The 25884-nt window shown below is 46.7% G+C and overlaps 1 protein-coding gene across 3 annotated transcripts in view; it reads right to left on the minus strand.

Annotated features, from left to right (window-relative positions):
* The window catches only part of GCN1 (GCN1 activator of EIF2AK4), a 75656-nt gene that overhangs the window by 44536 nt on the left and 5236 nt on the right, over window positions 1-25884 (minus strand). For 2 of the 3 annotated variants that reach the window (XR_011385222.1, XM_070065989.1), the window contains exons 2-15: window positions 19080-19143; window positions 18064-18195; window positions 17510-17618; window positions 11610-11708; window positions 11383-11517; window positions 10759-10827; window positions 10522-10630; window positions 8871-8945; window positions 8470-8598; window positions 6324-6374; window positions 5873-5971; window positions 5501-5674; window positions 3489-3641; window positions 1200-1292 (exon numbers count right to left, since the gene is read on the minus strand). Coding sequence is in view for 2 of the 3 variants with exons in the window: in XM_070065989.1 (XP_069922090.1) it covers window positions 1200-1292; window positions 3489-3641; window positions 5501-5674; window positions 5873-5971; window positions 6324-6374; window positions 8470-8598; window positions 8871-8945; window positions 10522-10630; window positions 10759-10827; window positions 11383-11517; window positions 11610-11708; window positions 17510-17618; window positions 18064-18195; window positions 19080-19143 (1491 nt within the window). In the remaining variant the exon portion in view is untranslated. Of the gene's footprint in view, window positions 1-1199; window positions 1293-3488; window positions 3642-5500; window positions 5675-5872; window positions 5972-6323; window positions 6375-8469; window positions 8599-8870; window positions 8946-10521; window positions 10631-10758; window positions 10828-11382; window positions 11518-11609; window positions 11709-17509; window positions 17619-18063; window positions 18196-19079; window positions 19144-23642; window positions 23746-25884 lie in introns of all 3 variants that reach the window. The other variant, XM_008272306.3, reaches the window with a different exon arrangement.

Below are 25884 nucleotides of genomic sequence, written 5' to 3' on the forward strand. Positions count from 1 at the left end.
GAGAGAAGGAGAGACACACAGAGAGAGCTTCCATCCACTGGTTTACTTCCCAAATGGCTGCAACAATCAGGATTGGGTCAGGCCAAAGCCAGGAGCCAGGAGCTTCTTCCAGATCTCCCACGTAGGTGGCAAGAGCCCAAGGACCTGAGCCATCTTCTGCTATTTTCCCAGGTACACTGGCAGGTGGCTGCATTGAAAGTAGAGCAGGGGCTGCCACTGTGGCGCAGCAGGTTAAAGCCCTGGCCTGAAGTGCCGGCATTCCATATAGGTGCCGGTTCTAGTTCTGGCTGCTCCACTTCCGATCCAGCTCTCTGCTGTGGCCTGGGAAAGCAGTAGAAGATGGCCCAAGTCCTTGAGCTCCTGCACCCATGTGGGAGACCCGGAGGAAGCTCCTGGCTCTTGGCTTCAGATCAGCACAGCTCTGCCCATTGAGGCCATCTGAGGAGTGAACCAGTAGATGGAAGACCTCTCTCCCTGTCTCTACCTTTCTCTGTAACTCTTTCAAATAAAATAAATCTTTTTTTAAAAAAAGTGGAGAAGCCACCACTTGAACTGGTGCCAAATGGGATGCTGGCACTATAGGCAGCAGCTTAACCTGCTGCACCACAGTGCTGGACCCTCTCTGTCACATCTCTCTCTGCCTCTCAAGTAAAAACTTAAAAAAAGGAAAAGAAACCAACAAACCAGAAAGTGACTAACAAATCTGTCCTTTAATAAGTTGTTGTGATCTGTGAGTCAAAAGACTTCAAATCATCAATTAGTGGCAGACACCTCTAAGGCAACACTGAATTTTAAGCATACATTTAAAGATAAACTGTTCCTTTTCTGCCAGGATAGCAACCAGTAGTTTTGTGTCTCTTGATGGGAGAATAGAGCCTGCCACGCTCTAGCAGAGCTTCTCAGCTCCTCCTAACATAAGGAAATGTCTGAGACAGCAGCAATTACCCAATCAGCTATAATCACAGCCCTACAAGCATCTCCACAAATTTCCCCAGTTCCCACCATTTCCTGAGCCTTTTAAAACACCCCCACAGGAATGAATTTATTCCTACAACAGAAAGATAGGCTGTTAAGCAGATCACTGTAGCCCAGGCTTGGCAGAGCTGACTGCTCAGACAGCAGGCAGCAGGAAAGGGTTCTCGCTGAAGGCCTGCTAGAGACGTGGCCCCAGTTTCGAGTCTAAGAGGTCAGAAACTCACCATCCTCTGAGGCCATAAGCAGGAATTTCTCAGAAGTGAATATCTGCTTCTTCTCATCCATAATCAGCTGCCAGAAACTGCTCAGTTTGGTCTCTGTAAGAAAACACAAGGTCACCGCACAATATAGCTCACCGGTCCCCAGTGCCCTCCATCCTGATGCCGCTGGGGCAGACTTTGCTGACACTCTGCTCTGCAGCAGGCAGAAGTGCTCCTCAGGCAGAGATGGCTGCTCTCCTGTTTAGAGCACGAATCTCAGCCCTTTGGCTATCACATGCTAGATGAAAACCTTTAGTGGTTCGCTGCTTAGGCAAGCTCCTTCTCATTTGGAATTCTCACCTACCCCAGACACCAAGCTGGAATTCTGAGGTTCACACACTGAGGTTTTCCCGGCCCTTCCCTGAAAGAGACTGGTTGGACTGCTTCAAATGCTTCTCCCCTTATGAAGCCGTTCGTAACACTCATCACTCCAAACTAAAAGCAATCACTCCTAAATTGCTCTAAAGCAAGCATTGGTCTAGTGGTTAAGACACCTGTGTCCCATACTGGATTGCCTGGGTTTGATTCCCACTGCCAGCTTCCTGCTAATGCAGACCCAGGGAGGTAGCAGGTGATGTTTCAAGTACTCAGGGCCCTGCCACCCACGTAGGAGACCTGGACTGAGATCTTGGCTCCTGGTGCTAGCCCTAGGCCCAGCCCTGGGCACTGTGGACATTGATGGAGTGAACCAATAGATGGGAACACTCTGTCTCAATCTCTCTGCTCAAATTTAAAAAAAATAAAATTAAAAATTGCCCAGGGCTGGCACTGTGGTATAAGCATTCCATATGAGTGCCGGTTTGAGTCCCAGCTGCTCCCCTTTCAATCCAGCTCTCTGCTATGGCCTGGGAAAGCAGTGTAGGATGGCCAAAGTCCTTGGGCCCCTGCACCCACAGGGAGACCCAAAGGAGACTCCTGGCTCCTGACTACAGATCAGCACAGCTCTATTCATTGCAGCCAACTGGGGAGTGAACCAACAGATGAAGACTTTCTCTCTCTCTCTCTCTGCCTCTCCTTCTCTCTGTGTGTAACTGACTTTCAAATAAATAAATCTTTTTTAAAAATTGCTCTAACTCCACTATATTGTATTAAATCACAGATGTAAATGTAATTTTGCACCTCCTCGCTCCTACTGTAAAGTAAGCACTCTAACATGTACTGAAGTGACATCAGTTTCAGTTCTGCATACCCCCGGGTAGCCCAAGGCACTGGCATATACACAGTGGGTACATAATAATGTAAGAAAGCTGACTTCAGGCCGACACCACGGCTCACTAGGCTAATCCTCCACCTGTGGCGCCGGTACCCCGGGTTCTAGTTCCAGTTGGGGCACCGGATTCTGTCCTGGTTGCTCCTTTTCCAGCCCAGCTCTCTACTGTGGCCCGGGAGGGTAGTGGAGGATGACCCAAGTTCTTGGGCCCTGCATCTGCATGGAAGACCAGGAGGAAGCACCTGGCTCCTGGCTTCAGATCGGCGCAGTGCGCCGGCCATAGCAACCATTTGGGGGGTGAACCAACGGAAGAAAGACCTTTCTCTGTCTAACTCTGCCTGTCCAAATAAAAAAAAAAAAAAAAAAAGAATTTAAAAGCTCTTTTGTTGTACTGATTCTGAGCCATTTTCAAGATAGGTACAGGGGGCCATTGCTGTGGCGTAGAGGGTAAAGCCACCGCCTGCAGTGCCAGCATCCCATGGGGTGCCCATTCAAGTCCTGGCTGCTCTACTTCCAATCCAGCTCTCTGCTATGGGCTGGGAAAGCAATAGAAGATGGCCCAAGTTCTTGGGCCCCTGCACCCATATGGGAAACCTGGAAGAAGCTCCTGGCTCCTGGCTTCAGATTGGTGCAGCTACGGCCGTTGCAGACATTTGGGGAGTGAACCAGTGGATAGAAGACACCTCTCTCTCTCTCTCTCTCTCTCTGCCTCTGCCTTTCTGTAAATCTGCCTTTCAAATAAATAAATAAATCTTAAAAACAAAAAAACAAAACAAAACAAAAAAAACCATCCCCAATACTGAACCCAGGTCAGTCTGCAAATCATCTACAAAACCATACCCCAGAGCAACAGCACACAGGACAGTGACAAGAATCTTCTAGGTGAATTCTCACTGCCCAGTATGCCCTGAGGCTCATCCCTACAGATGACTGGTTGAGCCAGTGCAGGAAGGGCCTTGCTGGTCCTAAACATCACAGTGCTCCTCCCAAGGACTCAACAAGGCCTCTGTCTGCTACCATGCTGGACATCTCCAGACTCTTACCTGCTTGTGCATCAGCTACCGAAAGCTTTGAGAGCAGTAAGGCTGCAGCAACCCCCTCAGTGACTGTAGGAACCTGAGTGCTTTGGGAGGCGGCCTTCTCCACTGTCTGGATGAGCAAGGGTAGTAAGTCCAGAGCCTGCAGAAGTGTGTCACCTGTGGAGAGAGGACACCTGATCCATAGGGTGACAAGATTACTGGAGAAAGAAATAATCCACCCAAGTAGGAACAAGCTGACCAAACTCTTCAGTTAATTTTTCAAGTATGTCAAAGAAGCAGAGTTAGAATCTAGGGTTAAATCTTACAACCATAATCCAACAGTCCAGTTACTGATTTGATAGATAAGAAACATAGAGGTTAAGTGAGTAGCCCAATGTCACATAGCTGGTTAAGGCAGGTAATACCAATCTAAAGCCTATCCATTTCTATCTGGTAATCTTCCCCCATACCAGATAATCTCTGGACCCAAAATCCAAAACAGGAACCAAACTGCTAATCTATGAACTAAACCCATAAAAAAAAATAGCAGGAATCTAACTACTAAATCGGTACATCAGACCATTTCACAACAAAACCATTATTCTGGATAACGTCATGGATTTGAACCCAAGAAAGGCTATACTAAAAGTTTCTTTATAATTTTTTAAAAGAAAAGTCGCTTAAGCTGAAGAGGATTAGGTTAAACCAAATCTCTGCCATCTAAAATTCAATCTAAAACCAAGGTTGGGCAACATGGCAAACATACAAACTGACATATGATTACATAGACCGTTTTTAATTAGGGTATGCGCTCACTCTGTGCCCAAGGTAGCTGACAATGTGTGAACTGTACATTTCCACCCACAGAAAATCTACGCCTTCAATCAGTACTATTTGTGGCTTTGTGTAAACCTCACAAACCACTGCACAGGGATGACCTACAACTCTAGGCCTGGAGAGAGGTTCCAGAAGAAGATCTGCTGCTCTAAACTCAGTGCAAAAATCTCTGGTCATATTCTTCTTCCCTAACCATTAAAAGAAATACGGGGGCTGGCGCTGTGGCACTGCTGGTTAAAGCCCCAGCACTGGCTTCCAATATGGGCGCTGGTTCATGTCCTGGCTGCTCTACTTCCAATCCAGCTCTCTGCTATACCCTGGGAAAGCAGTAGAAGATGGCCCAAGTGCTTGGGCCCCTGCAACCATGTGGGAGACCCAGAATAGGCTCCTGGCTGCTGGCTTCAGATCAGCTCATCTCTGGCCACTGCAGTCATTTCGGGAGTGAACCAGTGGATTGAAGACCTCTTTCTCTGGCTCTCTCTCTCTCTCTCTGTAACTCTTTCAAATAAATAAATAAATCTTAAAAAAAAAAAAAAATACATACATAGGGACAAAGTTCATTGGATAAGACGCATTTCACGCAGAAGGGTATCCTTTCTCCAGAGGCAGCTCTGGAATCTCTTACAGGTTTCATTAAACACAGCTCATCCTAAGTTCAAACATTATGTGAAATAAATGCACATCTCTCTCAGAAATGGAAATGAGTACTAGAGGTATGTAGTTTGGAGATCTTGCTCCACCACAGGTTTGAAGCCTCCCTTTGCTCTCCTTGGGAAGGAGGCAGATTTCCAAGCCACACCCATGACAGTAGGTTTGTTGGCACTGAAGCAAGGCCATGCTCATTTCTAAAAGGTTCAGAGTAAAGTTTACATCATGTTGGGCCTTTTAAACCAGTCTTATCAGAACCATCTCCCCTGACTTCAGATACTACCAGGACAGCTTCAGGTTCTGGGTCCTCCCTGAATAAAACTTTGGACTTTCAGAGTCTGATACAGGAGGCAAGGCCAGAATTGGTTGTGAAGATTGACTGGGCTCTGATTCCAGGCTTTATGGATGGCTAAGCCCAATGCTCCCTGAGGCTCAGGAGGAAACGACATAAAACAAACTGAACTGAGAGAAAGCCTGGAATGGTGACAAGCCCAGAAGACTGGGTCGCCTCTGCAGGGGAGGCCAGACACTGGCTTGCAGGAGGCACTTACCTCGGAAGGAGGCCAACATGCACTGCAGGTAGGCATGCCTTACTGCAGAGGTGGACGTTTTAAGGCTGAAAGCTTTCTTGAACCATTCAGTGAGTTTCTTGGGCACTTCTGTGGTGAACCGGTTACACCAGAGAGCCAGGACAGAGACAGCATGTACCAAGGTGCCTTCGTGAACTAGGGCAAGACACAGAAGTCCAGTCAGTCCCACACCTTATAACCACGCCGAATCACTGTAAGCAGCAAAAGCAATCTCAGACAACCCCCAAGCCTCTCTGAGGGAGGAGTTCCCTCAGCAGGGTTTATGGAAGACTGACAGGTGAGAAACCAATCTCATGGAAGAGTCCAGATCCCTCACCCTGGTGCACGGATTACCTTCTTGCTGGAGAAACGGGATGAACAGCTCAGCCACAGTCCCGTTCAGGACTTGACTAGAAGACCCAGACACCACATGATGACTGACACTCCCAATCCCTGAAAGACAGATTCCCTGTTCAGCCCCTCATGAGTACAAAACCATCAACATGGAGTCTTCCCCCGGCTACCACCTCTGCATACTGGACCACAGCCCTCCTTAGGGCCCCCCAGCAAGCATGCATCTTCTTTGGCCATTACCAACCTTTCCTCAATTATCCTCCACAGCCCCGCCTTTCACAGAAGCCAAGCCTTCTACTAGACTTGAACCAGTCTCTTGCCAATCAAGCAGGCAAGAGAGTCCTGGGAGGCAGGCTGGCACGTCCAACACTACAGAGTCAAGATTTTACCCATGAGCTAAAGCTCACCTACCACCAGACTACGCTTCCACAACCCAGGGGGAATTCCGTACCTGAGAGGACACTGATCTTCTGGGCTACAACAGTTAGTTTTCCCTCTGAGCCTGAGAGGAAAGACAGCAACAATTCAAATTCTCATCTGCCACATTCTCCCAGGGGTTGAATAAGGTAGTGATAAGCATGATTTATGATACAGTTCCTTTTTTTTTTTTTTTATTTGACAGGTAGAGTTATAGACAGTGAGATATAGAGACAGAGAGAAAGGTCTTCCATTGGTTCACTCCCCAAATGGCCGCTACAGCTGGCGTGCTGCGCCAAACCGAAGCCAGGAGCCAGGTGCTTCCTCCTGGTCTCCCATGCAGGTACAGGGCCCAAGCACTTGGGCCATCCTCCACTGCCTTCCCGGGCCACAGCAGAGCTGGACTTGAAGAGGAGCAACTGGGACTAGAACCCGGCGCCCACATGGAATGCCGGCGCCACAGGCGGAGGATTAACCAAGTGAGCACAGAGCTTATATGATACAGTTTCTTATTCTAGAAGTTGCCTCTCTGTTGTGAAGCTGAGTTTAAAATAATACCTACTAGCTTTTCATTTTCTGGCTAAAAAACTATTACTAATATAATCTTAGAGAAAATTAAAAAAAAAAAAAAACAGAAAACAAATAAAAACATTTAAAAAAAATCACTCAAGTTTTCACTACTCAAAGTCAGTAATATCTTGGTATATTAATTTTTTCTGCTTATACAAAAATGCATATACAGGAACCCCCCATATCCATGAATTCCACATCCACAGATTCAACCAACCATGCACAAAAAACATCAAAAATAAAATAAACTGCATCTGTTTTTTTTCTTTTTTTTTTTTTTTTTGACAGGCAGAGTGGACAGTGAGAGAGAGACAGAGAGAAAGGTTTTCCTTTGCCATTGGTTCACCCTCCAATGGCTGCCACGGCTGGCGCGCTGCGGTCGGCGCACCGCGCTGATCTGATGGCAGGAGCCAGGTGCTTAACCTGGTCTCCCATGGGGTGCAGGGCCCAAGTACTTGGGCCATCCTCCGCATCTGTTTTGAATACCAACTTTTTTCTTGCCACTCACTATTCCATAAACAATACAGGACTACATAGCATTTACATTGTATCAGATACTATATGTAATCTAGAGAGGATTTAGAGAATACTGGAGGGGAGCAGGCCTCTAGCCTAGAGGTTAATACCCATGTCCCACATTAGAGCGCCTGACTTCAGTTTCCTGCCAATGCAGACTCTGGGAGGCAGAAAGTGACAGCTCATTTAACTGGGTTCCTGCCACTCGTGTCAGAGACATGGATTGCATTCCTGGCTCCCAGATTCCACTCTGGCCCACGCCCAGACATTGTGGGAAGTTAGGGAGTGAATAACCAAGTGGGATTTATCTGCCTCTCAAATTTAAAAAGAAAAGAAAACTTAAAGTAAAGGAGGATGAGTTTCATTGCAAGTATTACCCCATCCTATTTACGGGACTTGAGCACTCTCAGGTTTTGGCATCTCAGGGGGTCCTGAAACCAAATCTCCAAAGATACTAAGGGACAAATGCATACTTACAAACACTTTGGACATTACACACTGCCACACACACATGAAGGTAGCACGTGTTACCCCATAAATATATACCACACAAATATTTGTGTCCATTAAAAACTACATTAGGGCCAATTGTGGCGTAGTGCGTGAGGCTGCCACCTGCAGTGCCAGTATCCCATATGGGTGCCAGTTCAAGTCCCTGCTGCTCAACTGCCAGTCCAGCTCACTGCTATGGCCTGGGAAAGCAGTTGAAGATGGCCCAACCTGCAACCACGTGAGAGAACCAAAGGAAGCTCCTGGTTTCTGGCTTCAGATGGGCATAGCTCCAGCTGTTGCAGCCAACTGGGGAATGAACCAGCGGATGGAAGACCTCTCTCTCTCTCTGCCTCTCCTTTTCTGCATAACTCTGACTTTCAAGTAAATAAATAAATCTTTAAAAACTACATTTTAAAAAACCAGGTGAGAGTCACTGCCCTTGGCTGTGCTTTATTACACCACACATCACATCCCAGTGTGAACCCTGGCCACACATCTCACCACAAGCAGACTCCAGAACCAAGTCCCCATCAGATCCAGGGTCCAAGGTAATGCCCGAGGGCACATCTAAGCTGTCACCATGAATAAGAAGGCTTGCTCACCTCCAAGGATCGCAAAGAGATGCCTGGTCAGGGCTTCCATGGCTGAGGAGTCGCTGCACTGGCGGGCCAGGTTCCGCAGCGCCAGCACCGCTTCATCCATCAGGCGGGGACTGTTGGATTTCAGCTGACCTGAACACACAGAGTCGTTGCTCAGAGACTGCCCACAACTAAGTGTCCAGACATTCATCTGTATCTTTTCCAGGCTCCCAACTCTTAAATCCTGACTAAATCTTCTCACTGTAAATGATCTCAAGAAAGAAACTATGGCCTGTAGATGAGCTAAAAGTCTTATTTCTAACCCTGAGCTGTTCTCTATCTCTTTTTCTATAGTAAACAGGACAAGAACAACTGGACCCAAGAATAACTGGACCCAAGGGGCCATCTGAGGGATGGATACTTACCAGCCAGTCCTTTCACAATGTCCAGAGCATACTGGCTGAGATCAAGAGTCACTGATGCCAACAGACTGGAGATAGCTAGGGAGACAAAAAGCACTGCCAATGTCAGTCTTAAGGATGAACCCAGAGACTGGCATTGTGGTACAGCAGGTTAACAGCAATACCGACATCCCCTATGAGCACTGGTTCAAGTCCTGGCTGCTCCATTTTTTTGTTGTTGTCGTTTTTAATTTATTCATTTATTTGAAAGGCAGATTTACAGAGAGGTAGAGGCAGAGGCAGAGGCAGGGAGAGGTCTTCCATCTGATGGTTCACAATGGCCAGAGCTGTGCCAATCTGAAGCCAGGAGATAGGAGCTCCTTCCTTCCAAAGTCTCCCACAAAAGTACAGGGGCCCAAGGACTTGAGCCATCTTCCACTGCTTTCTCAGGCCATGGCAGAGAGCTGGATCAGAAGTGGAGCAGCCAAGTCTTGAACTGGCACCCACATGGGATGCCAGCACTGCAGGCGGAGGCTTTACCCATTGTGCCACAGCACTGGCCCCTGCTACACTTCTGATCCAGGTCCCAGATAATGTGCCTGGAAAAGCTACAGAAGATGGTCAAAGTGCTTGGGCCCTTGCACCCACACGGGAGACCCAGATGCGGTTCCAGGCTCCTGGCTTTGGCTTGGTCCAGCCCCAGCCATTGTGGCCATTTGGGGATTGAAACAGCAGATGGGAGATCTCTGTCCCTTCCTCTGTCTCTGTAACTCTGCCTGTCAAATAAATAAGTCAATCTTACAAAACAAATAAATTAAAAAAGAAAAACACACATTTTTGCCTAATACCCAACAAATGCCACCAGGCCTATTCTTTAGCCACATGGAATTGGGACCACTCATCTCTAAAGGGCCACATGAATAATCACACTGGTTCCCCAAAGTTCTACTAAAAACTGCCCTTGGAATATTTCACTGACACCTTTTATCAAGATAAACAGGGCCAGAGAGTCAACCCTCACACCCTAGTACTTCAGCTGCCAGCTCCAGACCACGTCCAAATTGTCCAGAAGACATTCTTTTTCTTTCTTTTTTTTTTTTTTTTAAGATTTATTTTTGTTTATTTGAAAGGCAGAGTTAACAAAGAGAGAGTGAATCTTCCATCCAATGGTTCATTCCCCCAACTAGCTGTAACAGCTAGGGCTGGGCCAGGTGGAGGCCAGGAGCCTGGAGCTTCTTCCAGGTCTCCCATGTGGGTGGCAAGGACTCGAGCACTTGGGCCATCTTCCTCTGTTTTCCCAGGCACAATAGCAAGGAGCTGGATTAGAAGTGCAGTAGCCGGGTCCTGAACCGGCACCCACAGGCAATGCCAGTTCCACAGGCAGCAGCTAAACTCACTATACCACAACGCTGGCCCCTTGAAAAGATGTTCTTAATCCAAATGGCCTGCAGATGAGCTTGGACTCTAAACCTGTGTGTCGTACTTTAAGTGAGAGTATTTTCATCCATTCTAGTAGGAGGGTCCATGAATTTCAACATATTTTCAAAAGGGTACCTAATCTCTCTCCCAAAGCTCCAACAAGGTAAACCGTGAATATATTGTATCCCCACCCTGACACACATGCTCCTCGCTGCCCAGAAGAAGAAAGCTTATCAGGCAACTCATCTCAACCCACTTTCAATAACATTCTCTGGACTCCTCAGTAAGGACTTCTGTATGGTGGGCAGTATCAGATCCTTAAACTCCGAGTGGGACATGTACCGGAGCAGAGGTGCACAGTTATCCTACAAAGAGAAAGAATTCAGGTGCTCAGCCCTCCAAAGAACAGAACAAAAACAAAGGACAGTTCAGAATCCCAGAACCTGAAATGAGATTTGACTAGTATCATGAGGAAGGCCCACCTCCCACTCACCAGTAAGTACTTCTGAGGCTTCACTTTGCTCATCAGGATGTTCTTCACATAGAAATCCAGCAGAGCACTCTAGAAGAACAAAGAGGTCTGGCTAGATCCTGACACACTGAAGGGTCTGATCTCGGACCTAAAACGTCCCTCTCATGGGAGTACCTCCAAAATCTACCAACCAATGCCCAAAGATGCAGTGGTAAGCACATTGACCACGTCTTTCCTTATTTAAATAAAACCAGATGCCTCTGTGCCTAATGGTAGGCTCTTTCTAAGACTCAGCTCTGCAGAGGCAGAAGTCGGGACTCCCTTGCTCAGTGCTTCCTCCCCAGCACCTGGCAAGTGCTTGGCACGTGGCAGCTGCTGAACCGGGGTAACTTATTGTCAGCACAAACAAACATCTATCATTCCAAAAAAGGATGCCAGGATTTACAAGCCAGAACTGGAAGGGAAACTTTCCAATTCCTTCAAATTCATCTATCAGGATGAAAAGGTCAGGGACTCACATGAGAAAACCAAAAGGTTTCAGATGAGATCAGCAGCTGCGGCCATCAGCACAAAACAAGTTCCCACTCCTTCTTCCCTTTGAGACCACCCAGGGCAACCCCATGGTCACACTGCCCCAGAGCTCGCCTTGTGCCGATTGACCACATCCATCTCCTTGTGGTTTGTGCAGAACTGCACCAACAGCCCCAGCATGCCAGCATAGTTCTGGTTGGGTTCCAAGCTGAGAATGGCAGACAAGTACTGCTCCACCAGCCCGGGATTCTGAAGAGGAAGGTGTAAGGACGGTATATCAGATGGCAGTGGGGGTGGTGCGGAGGAAGCAATGCCCACCACTCCTTATCGATTCCTGTCACCTCTTTCCAAAGTTTTGTGAGCTTCTTCACAGCACCATCCACAGCATGCTTGTGGGAGCCACCCAGCACCTCCAACAGGAGTAGACACTGAACCTCCACCTGCCAGCAGCAAGCAAAGGCTCAGATCAGAATGTGGCATCAGAGTGGGAGCCCCATAACCCTCAAAGCCTGCCCCAGATCTTTGACAGGCCTTCCAGACCCTGGTTTCATCTCCAGTAGGCCTCTCCCATTCAGCTCTAGCCAGATCTTCTCCCCTCCACCCCCACACTTCACCTTGTCCTTTAATTACTGTCACCCAAGTATTTATTCCATAAATATTAAGCACCTACTGAGTCAGACACATTGGGAACAAGACAGCCATGGTCCCTGCTTTGATGCACTTTAGTTCAGAGGCAAACAGGGTATTAAACACACACACAAATGAGTGAATCACTTCAGTGAGCAAAGTACCATACAAGAAAAGCACAAGGGTATGTATGAAGATACTTTAAAAAGTTCATGGAAAATGGAATTTAAAGATAAGTTTATTTTGGTGCAAATTCAGAAATCCATGCATAGTTTTTTCCACAATACACATTTTTCATGAATATTCTGAAGACCCCTTATATGCCTGGATCTAAAAATTTTTGCACCAAAATAATCTTTTAATTTCATTTTCTATGAATTTCTGAAGTACTCTCATACCTCTTATCTGCCTTGACTTGTACTTCATTCATGCTGCAAATACTTACCAAATAATGACTAAACAGCAGGCAGTAGGCTAGGCAATGTAGATATGAAGTGTTGGACAGTGATTCTAGCTTGCATGGAACTCCCTGTATAACCCAGGAGGAGGTACATAATAGGTGCTCAACTAAATAAACCTCAAAGAGACCACCAGCTGCAAATGAGGAATGTGAGCAGCATGAACTGTCACTTGAGAAAAAAGATGTGCTTGTGAAGTCCATGCTGCTGAACTCCATTTGTACAAAATGGCATATACACAAGGTTATTCACTGCAGCATTGCTTATAACATTAAAGATTGTAAATAACACAAATGGCCATCAACAGAGGACTAGTTACATTTATATACTGTGGTATATTCAGATTAGTAAACAGTCATAAAGAATGAGAAAATGTGGGGCCGGCACTGTGGCGTAGTGGGTAAAGCCACTGTCTGGAGTGCCAGCATCCCATATGGGTACTGATTGGAGTCCTGGCTGCTCCTCTTCTGATCCAGCTCTCCATTATGGCCTGGGAAAGCAGAAGAAGACGGCCCAAGTCCTTGGGCACCTGCACCCGTGTGGGAGACTCAGAAGAAGCTTCTGGTTCCTGGCTTCCAATTGGCCCTGCTCCAGCCATTGCAGCCATTTGGGGAGTGAACCCCCAGATGGAAGACTTCTCTTTCTCTCTGCTTCTGCTTCTCTATAACTCTGCCTTTCAAATAAATAAATAAATCTTTTTAAAAAAAAAAATAGGAGTAAGAAAACCTGTACACACTACTTGGAAACAAATTCCAAGGCTAATTAGATAAAAAGAGCTAGTCCACACACCAGACTCAAAAAGACAATCACTTACAGTAGTACTCTGACCTCAGAATCAGCCTTTAAGGCATTCTGGTCTGGCTGAAAAGCCTACAAGAGCATTTCAGGCATGGAAAGCCGAGACACTGTGGCAAAAAGTGTCCTACATGAAGGACCTCTGCAGATGAGACCCCAGTGGAAAGAAGTGGTCATCAAAGAAGGATGTACTTTTTCTCTGAAGGGAGGAGAGAGCTTCCATTTTGCTTATGGCCTTTGTAAATACTGAAGGAGCAACAAGATAAATGTTACCTTTTAATTCCAAAAAAAAAAAAAAGTACTGAAGGAGTTTATGAATTCAAAAGACTTCCATAGCCCAGGCAGCTCATGTCAAGAGCCTTGGGTGATCATTGACATCATACAAAAGAGTATTAATTATTAAACTAATAACAGGAGTCACTGTGCACTAACTTTCCATGCAGGACCTCTGTTCTCAAAGAGTTGTACTATGAGAATTAATAGTAAAACTTGTTCTCAAAATATATTTCACTTTAGTATATTAGTGGAGGATATTCTTATGTCTCATAAGTTTTACATAAGCCTAACTTCCCAACTCCATTGCTTGCTTCCTTAGGTGCTTCTTCAATTAATGATAGAACAAGTTTTATCATTAATAAAGGAAAAAATATTTTATTGCAAAAATTAAAAGTAAAATAAGAAAGGAAGGAGGAAGAGTGGAAGTGAGTGAGTGAGTGAGTGAGGAAGGGAAGAAGGGAGGATGGTGTGGAAAGTGTCATTATGTTCTTAAAACTGTAGGTATGAGATACCTGAAATTTGTTCCATTTATATAAAAAAATTTTAATTAAAAAAAAGAAAGAAAAAAGCTAAAGGGGTATGGGTGTGTGGGTGCATGATGCAACAGTTAATTTACCACGTGGGATGCCAGCACTCCTAATTGGAGTGCCTGATTCAAGTCCCAGCTACTCCACTTTTGATTCTAGTTTCCTGCTATATATACCCTGGGAGGCAGCAGATAATGGCTCAAACACTTGGGTCCATGCCACCCACATGGAGATCTGGAGTGAGTTCTAGGCTCTGGCTCTGGCTTGGCACAACCCTGACTGTTGTAGGCATTTGTGGAGTAAAATTAGCAGATGGAAGATCTCTCTTTCTGCTTTCAAATAAAATGAAAAAAAAATTTTTTTTTAATTAAGAAAAAAGGTAACAAAAAAAAATGAAGAAGAAGAATGTACGTGTGGTATACTGATGTATATAAAAAAAAAAACAACTACTAGGTCACAAATACAGGGAACATACCATACACATAAGAACTAGTAATAGAAGGGCCCAAGGTGCCTAGGGATAGGGGTACAAGAAAAACCAGTATACACTGTTTGGGGGGCAGAGTGGCTTTAACCTAGAAAGTAAGATGCCAGTTCAGATGCCTACATCCTATACTAGAGTATCTAGGTTTGATACCTGGCTCTGGCTCTTGACTCCAGCTTCCTGCTAGGGCAGACCAGGAAAGGCAGCAATGATGGCTCAAGTAGTTGGGTCCCTACCACAGATATGGGGACCTGTATTGAGTTCTTCCTCTTTGTTTCTGCTTTGTAAGCATTTTCAGAATGAACCAGCAGATTGTAGCTCTCCAGAGCTCTCTCTCAGTCTGTCTCTCTACCTCTCAAATAATTAAATAATTTGTTTAAAAAAATAGATCTTAAAAAAACTGTTTTAAAAAAGGATCTTTAAGTTTGCTACCACATAAACTACACTGATATTCCCTCTCCCTTGATCTGAGTGTAGGTTGCTCTCTTATCCTTTAGATCTCTGTTCAAACGATGGCTCCTCAAAGGGGCCTCCCTCCCACCATCACTCTCTACCACACTACCCTCTTGCCTGGTTTTTTAGCACTACTACTATTTACTTGTGAGCTTGTTTATTGTTTATCTTCTCCACAAGAGCATAAGCTCCATGAGAGAAAGGTGCTCCTCTGTTTTGGACACCACTTGAGTGTCAACCCCTAGAACAGTACCCAGCACATAGCAGATCCTCAACAAAAGACTTGAGCAACTCAATAAACCACAGTGTAGGTGACATCAGCGACTAGCAAAGGAAAAGCCCAGGTCCCAGATTCAAGACACAAAGAATTACAGAATTGGGGGAGGGTGCCATTTGCACATGGGCATTGTGGTACAGGTTAGGCAGCTGTTTAGGACACATGCATCCTATATCACAGTGTTGGCTCCAGTTCCAGCTACTCCATTTCCAATCCAACTCCCTGCTGATGTATCCCAGGAGGCAGCAAATGATGGCCCAAGTACGAGTTCCTGCCATCCAGACAGGAGATCTGGGTGAAAGTCCTGGCTCCTGGTTTAGACTTGGCTCAGCCCCAGCTATTTTAAGCACTTGTGGAGTGAACCAGGTCAATCTCTCTCTTTCTCTAATTATTTACAAAAGTAACATAGTCTCAAGCATTTGATGCATGCTGCCCCATAAACACAATATTCCAGGGCCAACCCCTTCTATTCCTTAACTCATTAGTAGAATGACTTATCTCAGATAATTGACTGTAAGAATTCAACAGAGGCAGGCCTGTGAGCTTGCCCATGATGAGATATCTGATAAGGTGGCCTGTTAGAAACAATGAAACCAGGCCGGCGCCGCGGCTCACTAGGCTAATCCTCCACCTTGAGGCGCCGGCACACCAGGTTCTAGTATCGGTCGGAGCGCCGGATTCTGTCCCAGCTGCCCCTCTTCCAGGCCAGCTCTCTGCTGTGGCCCGGGAGTGCAGTGGAGGATGGCCCAAGTGCTTGGGCCCTGCACCCCATGGGAGACCAGGAGAAGCACCTGGCTCCTGCCTTCGGATCAGCGCAGTGTGCCAGCTGCAGCGTGCCGGCCGCAGCGGCCATTGGAGGGTGAACCAACGGCAAAAGGAAGACCTTTCTCTCTGTTTCTCTCTCTCTCACTGTCCACTCTGCCTGTCAAAAATAAATAAATAAGTAAATAAAAAAAGAAAGAAACAATGAAACCCACACTCTGAAGGAGTTTCTCATCAATTCCTGCAGAGCTTACTGTCCCCAGACTGCCCTTCCAGGTATCCACAGTAGTGACTTGTTTTTTTATTTGAAACGCAGAGTTACAGAGACAGAAAGAGAGACAGAGAGATCTTCCTCCACGGATCCCAAATAGCCACAATGAGTGGGGGTGGGGCTGGGCCAGGTCAAAGCCAGGAGCCAGGAACTTCTTCCAGGTCTCCCACATTGGTGGGAGGGGCCCAGGACCTGGACCATCTTCTGCTGCTTTCCCAAGCCATTACTAGGGAGCTGGAAAGGAAGTGGAGCAGCCAGGAATTGAACGGGAGCCCATATGGGATGCCAGAGCTGCAGGCAGTGACTTAACCTGCTGTGCTACAGCGCTGGCCCCCGCCCCGCATGTCTTCTAGCAGCATGGTTTCAATGTTCTCCCCATCAACGATCAGTCACTGGTGACCATTCCATGACTGTCCCAGAGTGTACTGGAGAAACTTCCAAGGATGAAGCCAACTATCTGCCTAAGGAGCTGACTGCTTCCCACGCACTCATCATTTACACCTACCTGCACAGCATTGCACAGTTCCTACAGGCATTTCCTATCTCCACTGAGCCATCTTTATGGCAATTCTTTGAAGTGGATGGGGTGGGCAGTACTTTTTCCACCCTTTTTGCATAACAGGAAACAGGCTCAGAAGATAAGTGATTCGGCCAAATCTCACAGCCAAGAATCAGACCCATAACAAGATCCTCAGACTCCTTCTCACTGAACTCTGAAACCATTCCTCCCATCCATCACAAAGCACATCTAGGCATTCAGAAGAACCTGCAGATCTGACCTAGTAGGCCACCCACTTAGCAGATGTGTGGAAAGGAAAAGTAGGGCATGTGATGGAGTGGGCACAGAATGAGAAGAATGAATTTAAGGACCAAAACTCATGATCAGAATTCCATTCCCTTAGCCAGTTTAACACTGTAACACAAACACAAGGAACGGGATGGCTAGCCCGAAAAAAATGAAATGATTTACGTTATCATCTTTTCTGGCTTACTTGCTTCTTGACTATCTTCCCCACTCCAACCTGTCAAGTCTTCCTCCCATGCCCCGAGGGTGGGAACCACATTTCTCTTGCTTGTCGCTGTACTTCCAATGCCGAGCACCATGTCTAACATAGAGAAGCTCAACAATGTTCACCAGCAGATGCATATGATTGTGTTGCATGCATGCCCATTCCAAAGTCACATACCTCAGGACAATTCAAAATGCTTTGTCCTGAGCACCCAGAAGAGCACCTGCCACAAAGGTGTTTGACGGTGCTCTTAATTGCACAGAAAGCTGACCTCACCACTCCAAAGACCCAGGGAACCTACCAGTTTGTTCCAGGTGTCTCCCTGGCGCTTGGCTTTTAAGGGAAAGACGATACGCACCAGAAGGCAGGTCCAAGTCAGGGCCAGCAAGGCGGCTGAGCCGCTGCTCTTACTGTGGAAAGGGAGACGGGTGAGTACAGATCAGCAGCCTGCATCTTCAGGACAGAGGCTCTCCCCAAGTCCCTACCCTTCCTTTGACCTAACAGGACAGAATCTGAATCTCATTCCCCACAAATCACACGGGACAATTCAGGATAAGGAGTCCAGGCCTCATTCAGATACCACTTCTTTTGGCACTAACAAATATAAAAACAAATAAAACAGTTTCCCTGTTAAGTGCCTAGTGGGCAACTGGTTCCCCTCCAGAACGGCCTTCTTTCCACTGATTCCCCAGTACTGCTCCTCCCTCCACTCAGAGGCAGACTCCAGGAGCCATTCAGAGTACAAAGGGCTAAGAGGCAGGCATGCTCACACCTGTTCAGTGAGGCTCACCCACACCAGTTTCTCCTGAGTAAGACTACACCAGTTCCCCAGGGGCCACGGCCTTTGCCTCTTACCTGGGAACCCCTGTTTTGGAGCCAATGCCTGAAGACTGCAGAGAGTGCAGGAGGTTCTTAGCAGTAGCCTCTGGCTGAGCCTCAGCCAACTGCTGGATGGCTGCCTGCAGGGCCCTACGAGAGGCTGCATCTCTAGAGGAAAAAACCAAGGAGACAGGTTAATACATGGACTTGGGTAGGCGCCTGGCTGCCTAGGCCAAGTACTGGTTCTTCTCAGGAAAACTGACTGCACTGTGGCTCACAGATGATGGATGGGATTAAGAAATGTCTAGATAAATCCATCTCCTCCCTAAGTCCTGAGAGCAGTTGATAAGGGTGAGTGAGCCACTGAGTATAACCGCAGCACCTGCATTTATGAAGCATTTACAAGGGCCACAAACTAGGCCAAGTGCTTTTAGAAACATGACTGATAACAGCATATACATACTGAGCACTCAGGATGTGCAGGCACTGTTCTGGATCCTTAGACTTATTAACAGCCAAGTGTGGGGTAGATAACAGAGGAAACTGAGGCACAGAGTAACTTGCCCAGGATTCAACAGGTAGGATGTGGAGCCAGAAAATCTGGCTTCAGAGCCGGCGCCGTGGCTCAATAGGCTAATCCTCCACCTTGCGGCGCCGGCACACCGGGTTCTAGTCCCAGTTGGGGCGCCGGATTCTGTCCCGGTTGCCCCTCTTCCAGGCCAGCTCTCTGCTATGGCCAGGGAGTGCAGTGGAGGATGGCCCAGGTGCTTGGGCCCTGCACCCCATGGGAGACCAGGATAAGTACCTGGCTCCTGCCATCGGATCAGCGCGGTGCACCGGCTGCAGCGGCGGCCATTGGAGGGTGAACCAACGGCAAAGGAAGACCTTTCTCTCTCTGTCTCTCTCTCTCACTGTCCACTCTGCCTATCAAAAATAAAAAAAAAAAAAAAAAAAAAAAAAGAAAATCTGGCTTCAATGCCCGGGCTCTAACTACAACCTATATCACTTCTCTACGAAGTGCTCCAGACCCTGGACCAGTGACTGGGACTCACCTGTATCGATGCAGAGTCAAGCAGAACAATTTGCAGAGCCCTTTCACTGCTCCCTCTGGCAGATCTGAAACCAAAGATCACAGAGAGTGATCAACGGAAATAACTTGCAGGGGTAGGAATTGTGGCATTTGGGTTACTATGACTTGGGATGCCCACAAGTCCCACCTCCACTTCCAATCCAGCTTCTAACCAATACGACTGAGAAGCAGAAGATGGCTCAAGTAGTTGAGTCTCTGCCACCCCCGTGGAAACCTGGATGGAGTTCTTGGCTTCAGCCTGACACAGTCCTAGCAGTTGTGGGCATTTAGAGAGTACACCAGTGAACAGATGATCTCTTTCTCTCTCTCTCAAATAAATACAAATAAATAAGGGGGGAAAAAACTTGGTGAGAATCTGCTTGAGCCAGGCACTATGCCAGATATGATCTTGGCCCACTGGACGCGCCTCATATATCTGAGATAGAATCCGCAAGAGGAAAAGGCAATGACAAAATATGATTGTGAGAACATGCCTGGTACAGAAAAGGTTCAGGTGGACATCTGTTAAGTGAAAGAAACTAAGGCAACACAAGCCCAGCTGGGCCTTGCAGACCAACTGCCTCCAGGATTAGACAGCTTTGAGGAAGTCCTCAACTCCTTAGCCTGGCTAGGAACATCTCACCCAACCTTTGATTAATGCACTTGGATTATCTGCTACCCTACAAAAATGTGGCCAGAATAATCAGGACTGTGCAACAGCCCTTCCTTAGACTCAGACAAGTAGAAAATTGAGAGGTAAGGATTTTAAGGAGGTAGTTAACTTTCCACTATGAACCTGAACAACAAAGGTTACTAAGCACTTTACAAATGCAATTCACCCTGAATGTAGAATCAGAGAACTAAAGAGTAAAATCATTCTCAAGAGGTTCTGAGTAGTTCAGAAACTTCACCCACAGAAGTCAAACTCCATATTTCATAAAATGGGCAGGAAGCAGATTAAAAGTTGCCACTTATTCACCAAAATTAACCATTATGGTTCAGCAGGTGTGCACAGCTGGCACCTTGTCACTTAACTAGAACCCTGCTGACCAAGTGGCCAGAAAGGTCTCTGAGGAAACCACAAAAATCATAATAAAGGTTTCTTAGAGGGGCTGGCGCTGTGGCATAGCGGGTGAAGCCGCCACCTGCAGTGCCGGCATCCCATATGGGCTCCAGTTCTAGTCCTGGCTGCTCCTCTTCTGATCCAGCTCTCTGCTATGGCCTGGGAAAGCAGTGGAGGATGGCAAAAGTCCTTGGGCCCCTGCACACACGTGAGAGACCTGGAAGAAGCACCAGGCTCCTGGCTTCAGATCGGCACAGCTCCAACTGTTCCGGCCAATTGGGGAGTGAACCAGAGAATGGAAGACTTCTCTCTCTCTGTGTAACTCTGATTTTCAAATAAAATAAATAAATCTTTAAAAAAAAATAAAGTCCTTAGCATAAGGCTGTACAAATCCCATTATTATGTACTCCACCACTGTTCCTAGACCCAGGGATAGTACCTGGTACACAGGCTCAACAAGTATTTGTTGAATGGACTGTAGTTAACATCCCTACTTGTTGACACAGGCACATATCTTTTATCTTTTATCTTTTATCTTTTATCTTTTAAGGTTCATTTATTTATATGGAAGAGTTACAGAGAAAGAAGAGGGAAAAGGGGAAGAGAGAGATCGATCTTCCACCTGCTGGTTCACTCCCCATATGGCTGCAAAGGCCAGAGATGAGCCAAGCAGAAGCCAGGAACCAGGAGCCTCGCCTGGGTCTACCATCGGGGCAGCATAGGCCTATGCTTGGGCCTTCACACACTGCTTTTCCCAGGCCATTAGCAGGGAGCCGGACTGGAAATGGAGCAGTCGGGACACAAACCAGTGAGTGCCCACACAGGATGTCAGTTTGCAGGCAGTGGCTTTACTGGCTATAACGATGCTGGCCCCATAAATATGCTATTTTTAAAATGCCATTTAACACGCAGCCACAAATCCTTTTCCATTGAACAGTAAAAAAATAAAAATAAAAAAAATAAATAAAGTATTCTTAGAAGCTTACAAGCCAGCAATGACTTCATTTGCGCATCACTTTAACAAGTTTGGGTATGTTACCCAGGCAATAGTAGGTCAGAGGCAACAAATGCAAACTTAAGGAAAGAGCAGCAGGAGGGGCTGGCACTGTGGCATAGTGGGCTCAGCCACCACCTACAGCGCTGGCATCCCATATGGGCTCCCGTTCTAGTCCTGGCTGCTCCTCTTCTGATCCAGCTCTCTGCTATGGCCTGGGAAAGCACTGGAGGATGGCTCAAGTGAATGGGCCCTGGCACTGTGTGGGAGACCTAGAAGAAGCTCCTGGCTCCTGATCTCCCCAACTCCAGCCGTTGTGGCCATTTAGGGAGTGAACCAGCAGATGGAAGACTTTTGTCTTTGTCTCTCCCTCTCTCTGCCTATAACTCTACCTCTCAAAAAAAAAAAAAAAAAAAAAAAAAGAGTAGGAGGAAGAAGGTTCTTCACTAGCAAGAAATGAAAGCTGCTGGAAAGGGAGGCCCAACTATGTAGAACACGGGTCTCGAACTTGAGTAAACCTAAGAATCACCTAGAGGGCTTTATTAAAACAAAGAGTTCCACTCCCAGGGTTTCTGAATCTGTTGCTGGGTGGAGCTGAGATTTCATCTAACAAGTTCTGAGGCAATGGTGAGGACGCTGCCTGGAGAACCAATGGCAATGGAGGCCGCACTTAGAGAACCAGTGCTGTCTAGCACCAGGGGCCAGCGCTGTGGCGCAGTAAGTTAATCCTCTGCCTGCAGTGTTGGCATCCCATAATGGGCACCAGTCCTAGTCCCAGCTGCTCCTCTTCTGATGCAGCTCTCTGCTAAGGCCTGGGAAAGTGGTAAGCACTTGGGTCCCCCTTCACCCGCATGGGAGACCTGAAAGAAGCTCTTGGCTCCTGGCTTCGGATTGGCCCAGCTCCAGCCATTGTGGCTATTTTGGGGAGTGAACCAGCAGATGGAAGACCTTTGTCTCTGCCTCTCCCTCTCACTGTCTGTAACTCTATTGCTCAAATAAATAAAATAAAGATCTTAAAAAAAATGCACCAAGAGGAAACCAAAAAAGAAAACAAATACGGATTCACTGAATGAAGGTGAAATCATCTTGCACACCCCAACACGTCACAGGGATACTCTTTGGTTACGGTACAGGATCAGGTCCCAAAATGCATTCCCCAGCCCCAAAATGGTTTTCAGATGAAAAACTCTTAGTGAGTTAATTCACCCTGTCAATTCTCTGTGAGAGCACTGGAAAACATAGCACCTCCCAAACTTAATGGATCTTGGACTTCATTACTGGTTAATCACCTGTTACCATCTTGCTGACTTCCATGGAACACACATCAGGAAAGATAGCATCCCAAGTCATAAAAGAAAACATTTTTGCACCCAGCATATGAATCAACAAAGATTGTTGGTATCTTTTTTTTTTTTTTAAGATTTATTCATGTGAAAGGCAGAGTTACAGAGAGAGAAAGAGAGAGTGAGACACAGAGAGAGGTCCTCTATCCACTGGTTCACTCCCCAAACAGCCACCGTAGCTGGACTGGGCTGATCCAAAGCCAAGAGCCTCTTCTGGGTCTCCCACATGGGTGCAGGGGCCCAAGCACTTGGGCCATCTTCCACTGCTTTCCCAGGACATAAGTAGAGATCTGGATCAGAAAAGCAGCCGAGACACAAATTGGTACCCACATGGGATGCCATCGCCACAGGCAGAAGCTTAACCTATTATGGTACAACTCCAGCTCCTGTTGGTGTCTTTTAGAAATATCTCCAAACATGGGGTCAGTGTTGTAGCACAACAGGTTAATACACTGCCTGAGAGGCCGGCACTCTGGCACAGCAGGTTAATGCCCTGGCCTGAAGCGCTGGCATCCCATGTGGGTCTGGTTTGAGGCCCGGCTGCTCTGCTTCCGATCCGGCTCTCTGCTGTGGTCTGGGAAAGCAGTGGAGGATGGTCCGGGTCCTTGGGCCCCTGCACCCATGTGGGAGAACTCAAGGAGGCTCCTGGCTTCGGATCGCGTCCCATATGAGCACTGTTTTGAGTCTCAGCTGCTCTACTTCTGATCCATCTCCCTGCTAATACACACGAGGAAGCAGAATATGACCCTAGTACTTGGGCCCCTGTGCCCACTTGGGAGACTCGGATGAAGCTCCTGATTGCTCACTTCAGCCCAGCCCAGACCAAGCCATTGCAGCCACTTCAGGAATGAACAAGCAGATGGAAGATCTCTGTCTTCTCTTCTCTCTCTCTTTATCTGTAACTCTACCTTTCAGATAAATAAAATTAACCTTTAAAAAATAAAAGTATCTCCAAACAAAATAGTTAAACTGTAAAAAAAAAAAAAAAGCTTTGGCACCTGATTAACCTGGATACTCTCCACTAATGTCTCAATGCTCACTGTAACAAGCAAATACAAAAGGCAGAGGGTGTGCAGGGAGGGAAAGGGAGGCCATGGTTCTGAAGAGAGAATTCAATTTCCTTTGAAACGGATGGAAAGCAGGTACCTTTCCCAGAAACACACTTCCCCAGTTCACCGAGGATTTCTCTCCGTTCCTTCACGCTGGCTGTTGTCACTTTCCCAGCAAACCGCTTTAGTGTCTCAGAAACCTGTGAAGATCAAGTTCACAGAGAAATTCACACCGGTCAGACTACAGAACAACGAGAGAGTGCCTGTACATGTGTGGGGGCACACATCAGGGAGTGGACGGGTGCAGAATTCTGTGAACGTCTCCAGTGCAGGGTTTTTCAAGCGCCGACAATTTGAATCATATACATCTGTTATAGGAGGCTAGTTTTGTACATACTGAGGTTTTTAGCAGCATCCCTGATTTCTACTCACCATAAATGCCAGAGGCAGCTCACCTACCTTCCACCCCAGTTTTGACAACCAAAACTGTCTCCAGACATTGTCAAATGTCTCGTGGGGGGCATCCCAGTGAATTACCACTCTAACCCAATCAGTCAATGTCTTATTTGAATGTGGACAAAAAGAGGGAGAGCAAAAGGCAAAAACTTTGGGATAGAAAATATCCTTTCAGAACTAATCAAAATCTAGCGAGAGCCTATTATATGACCAACATGTTCCCTTGGTCTTCACCTTAACCTTCCCCCATAGCAATGTCAGCATCTGCTAAGTTATTAGTAGAACATAAGCACATTGGCTAAAAAGGGAAAGGTTAAGAGACTGGATCCTAGCCCTGCTTCTTACTGGGTGTGGAAGTTTCCCGTCATCTTCTGTCTCTTCATCCACACAAAGCAGGAAATAGCACCTACTTCCTGTGACTATTACAGAGATCAAATAAGATGGTGTGTGAGAGCATTTCCTCTCATCCAAGCACAAGTCAGCTGCTACCAACAACAAGCGGGCAAGGGAGACATCAGCAATCCCATATTATAGGTGAAGGAACCACCCCCAGGAGGCAAAGTCACTGCTCAGAGTGGAGCTGACAGCACCTGCATTTTTGAAACGAAACCCGAAACCAAACAGCTCTATAAACTGATGCTAGGAAGTCCTCAGCTTTCAACAGCAGTTACTATAGCTACAGTCCCCTGCACTGGGATGTAAGCACAAGACCCAAGGAGAGGGGCAGTTCTTAATGCTCCTGAGCACCATTCCACAAGCCACAAAGTGGGCAGGCTGTGGATTCCTGAGCAGTAGAGCAGAGCTCACTAAGATTCCTGTAACTAACACACAGTGTCATCTTCTTTTTCTTCTGGGATGTTCCACAGCTAGGCCTTATTAGCAGCATGAGAGTCAAAAGTAGAGGCAGGCGTTGTGGTGCAGCAGGTTAGGCCACCACATGGATGCCCACTTCCCATACTAGAGTACCAGTTTGTGTCCCGATTCCTCTGCTTTCAATCCAACTGCCTGCTAATGGGTAAGGCCCAAGTACTTGGATTTCTGCCATTTACATGAGAGACCAAGATGGAGTTCCTGGCTCCTGGCTTTGGCCTGGCCCAGTCCTGGCTGTGCAAGCACTTGGGGATTGAACCAGCAGATGAAGATGTGTCTCTCCCTATCATTCCTCCTTTCAAATAAATCAATCTTCAAAAAAAAAAAAAAAATGCAGACAGAAATAAAATATTTTGAGTTTTTCTTTTGTCCTTAAACCAAGCACTAATTATTCTCCCAATGAATAAATAATGTCTAAAACTCTTTTACACACATGATTTAACATTAAAATTTTTTACTTATTTGAAAGAACTAGAGAGAGATAGAAACAGAAAGAGACCTTCCACCTGCAGATTTATTCCCCAGAAGGCCACAATCATCAGTGCTAGGTCAAGCCAAAGCCAAGAACCAGTTCTTCTGGGTCTCCCACGTGGGTGGCCAGGCCCCAAACACTTGGGCTATCTTACCCGACCACCAACAGAGAGACAGATCAGAAAGGGAGCAGCTGGGACACGAACCAGCACTCAGATGGGATGCCACATCATAGGCAACAGCTTTACTCACCACACTACAACGCCAGCTCCAAAATACCTTTTTGTTTTTACAGCCATAGGTACACATAAGTAAAAAGAGTTTTGGCAGGTTTGCTATAAAAACCAAAGGCAACCTCTTGGGTTGATTCTGGCTATGCTGACAGTCATCTCTGCAGCTCTAAATATGGAGGTCACCTGTCTGTGCTAGCACTTCTTGTGTTTGCAGTATTACTGCCTTCCTACCATAGCTCTTTCCTTCTCCAACCTCCCCATATACCCTCCCCATGTACCCAGTACAATCCTGTTTTATGAGTTAGCTCA

This window comes from Oryctolagus cuniculus, chromosome 21 (genome assembly GCF_964237555.1).
Source record: "Oryctolagus cuniculus chromosome 21, mOryCun1.1, whole genome shotgun sequence".
Classification (NCBI taxonomy): domain Eukaryota; kingdom Metazoa; phylum Chordata; class Mammalia; order Lagomorpha; family Leporidae; genus Oryctolagus; species Oryctolagus cuniculus.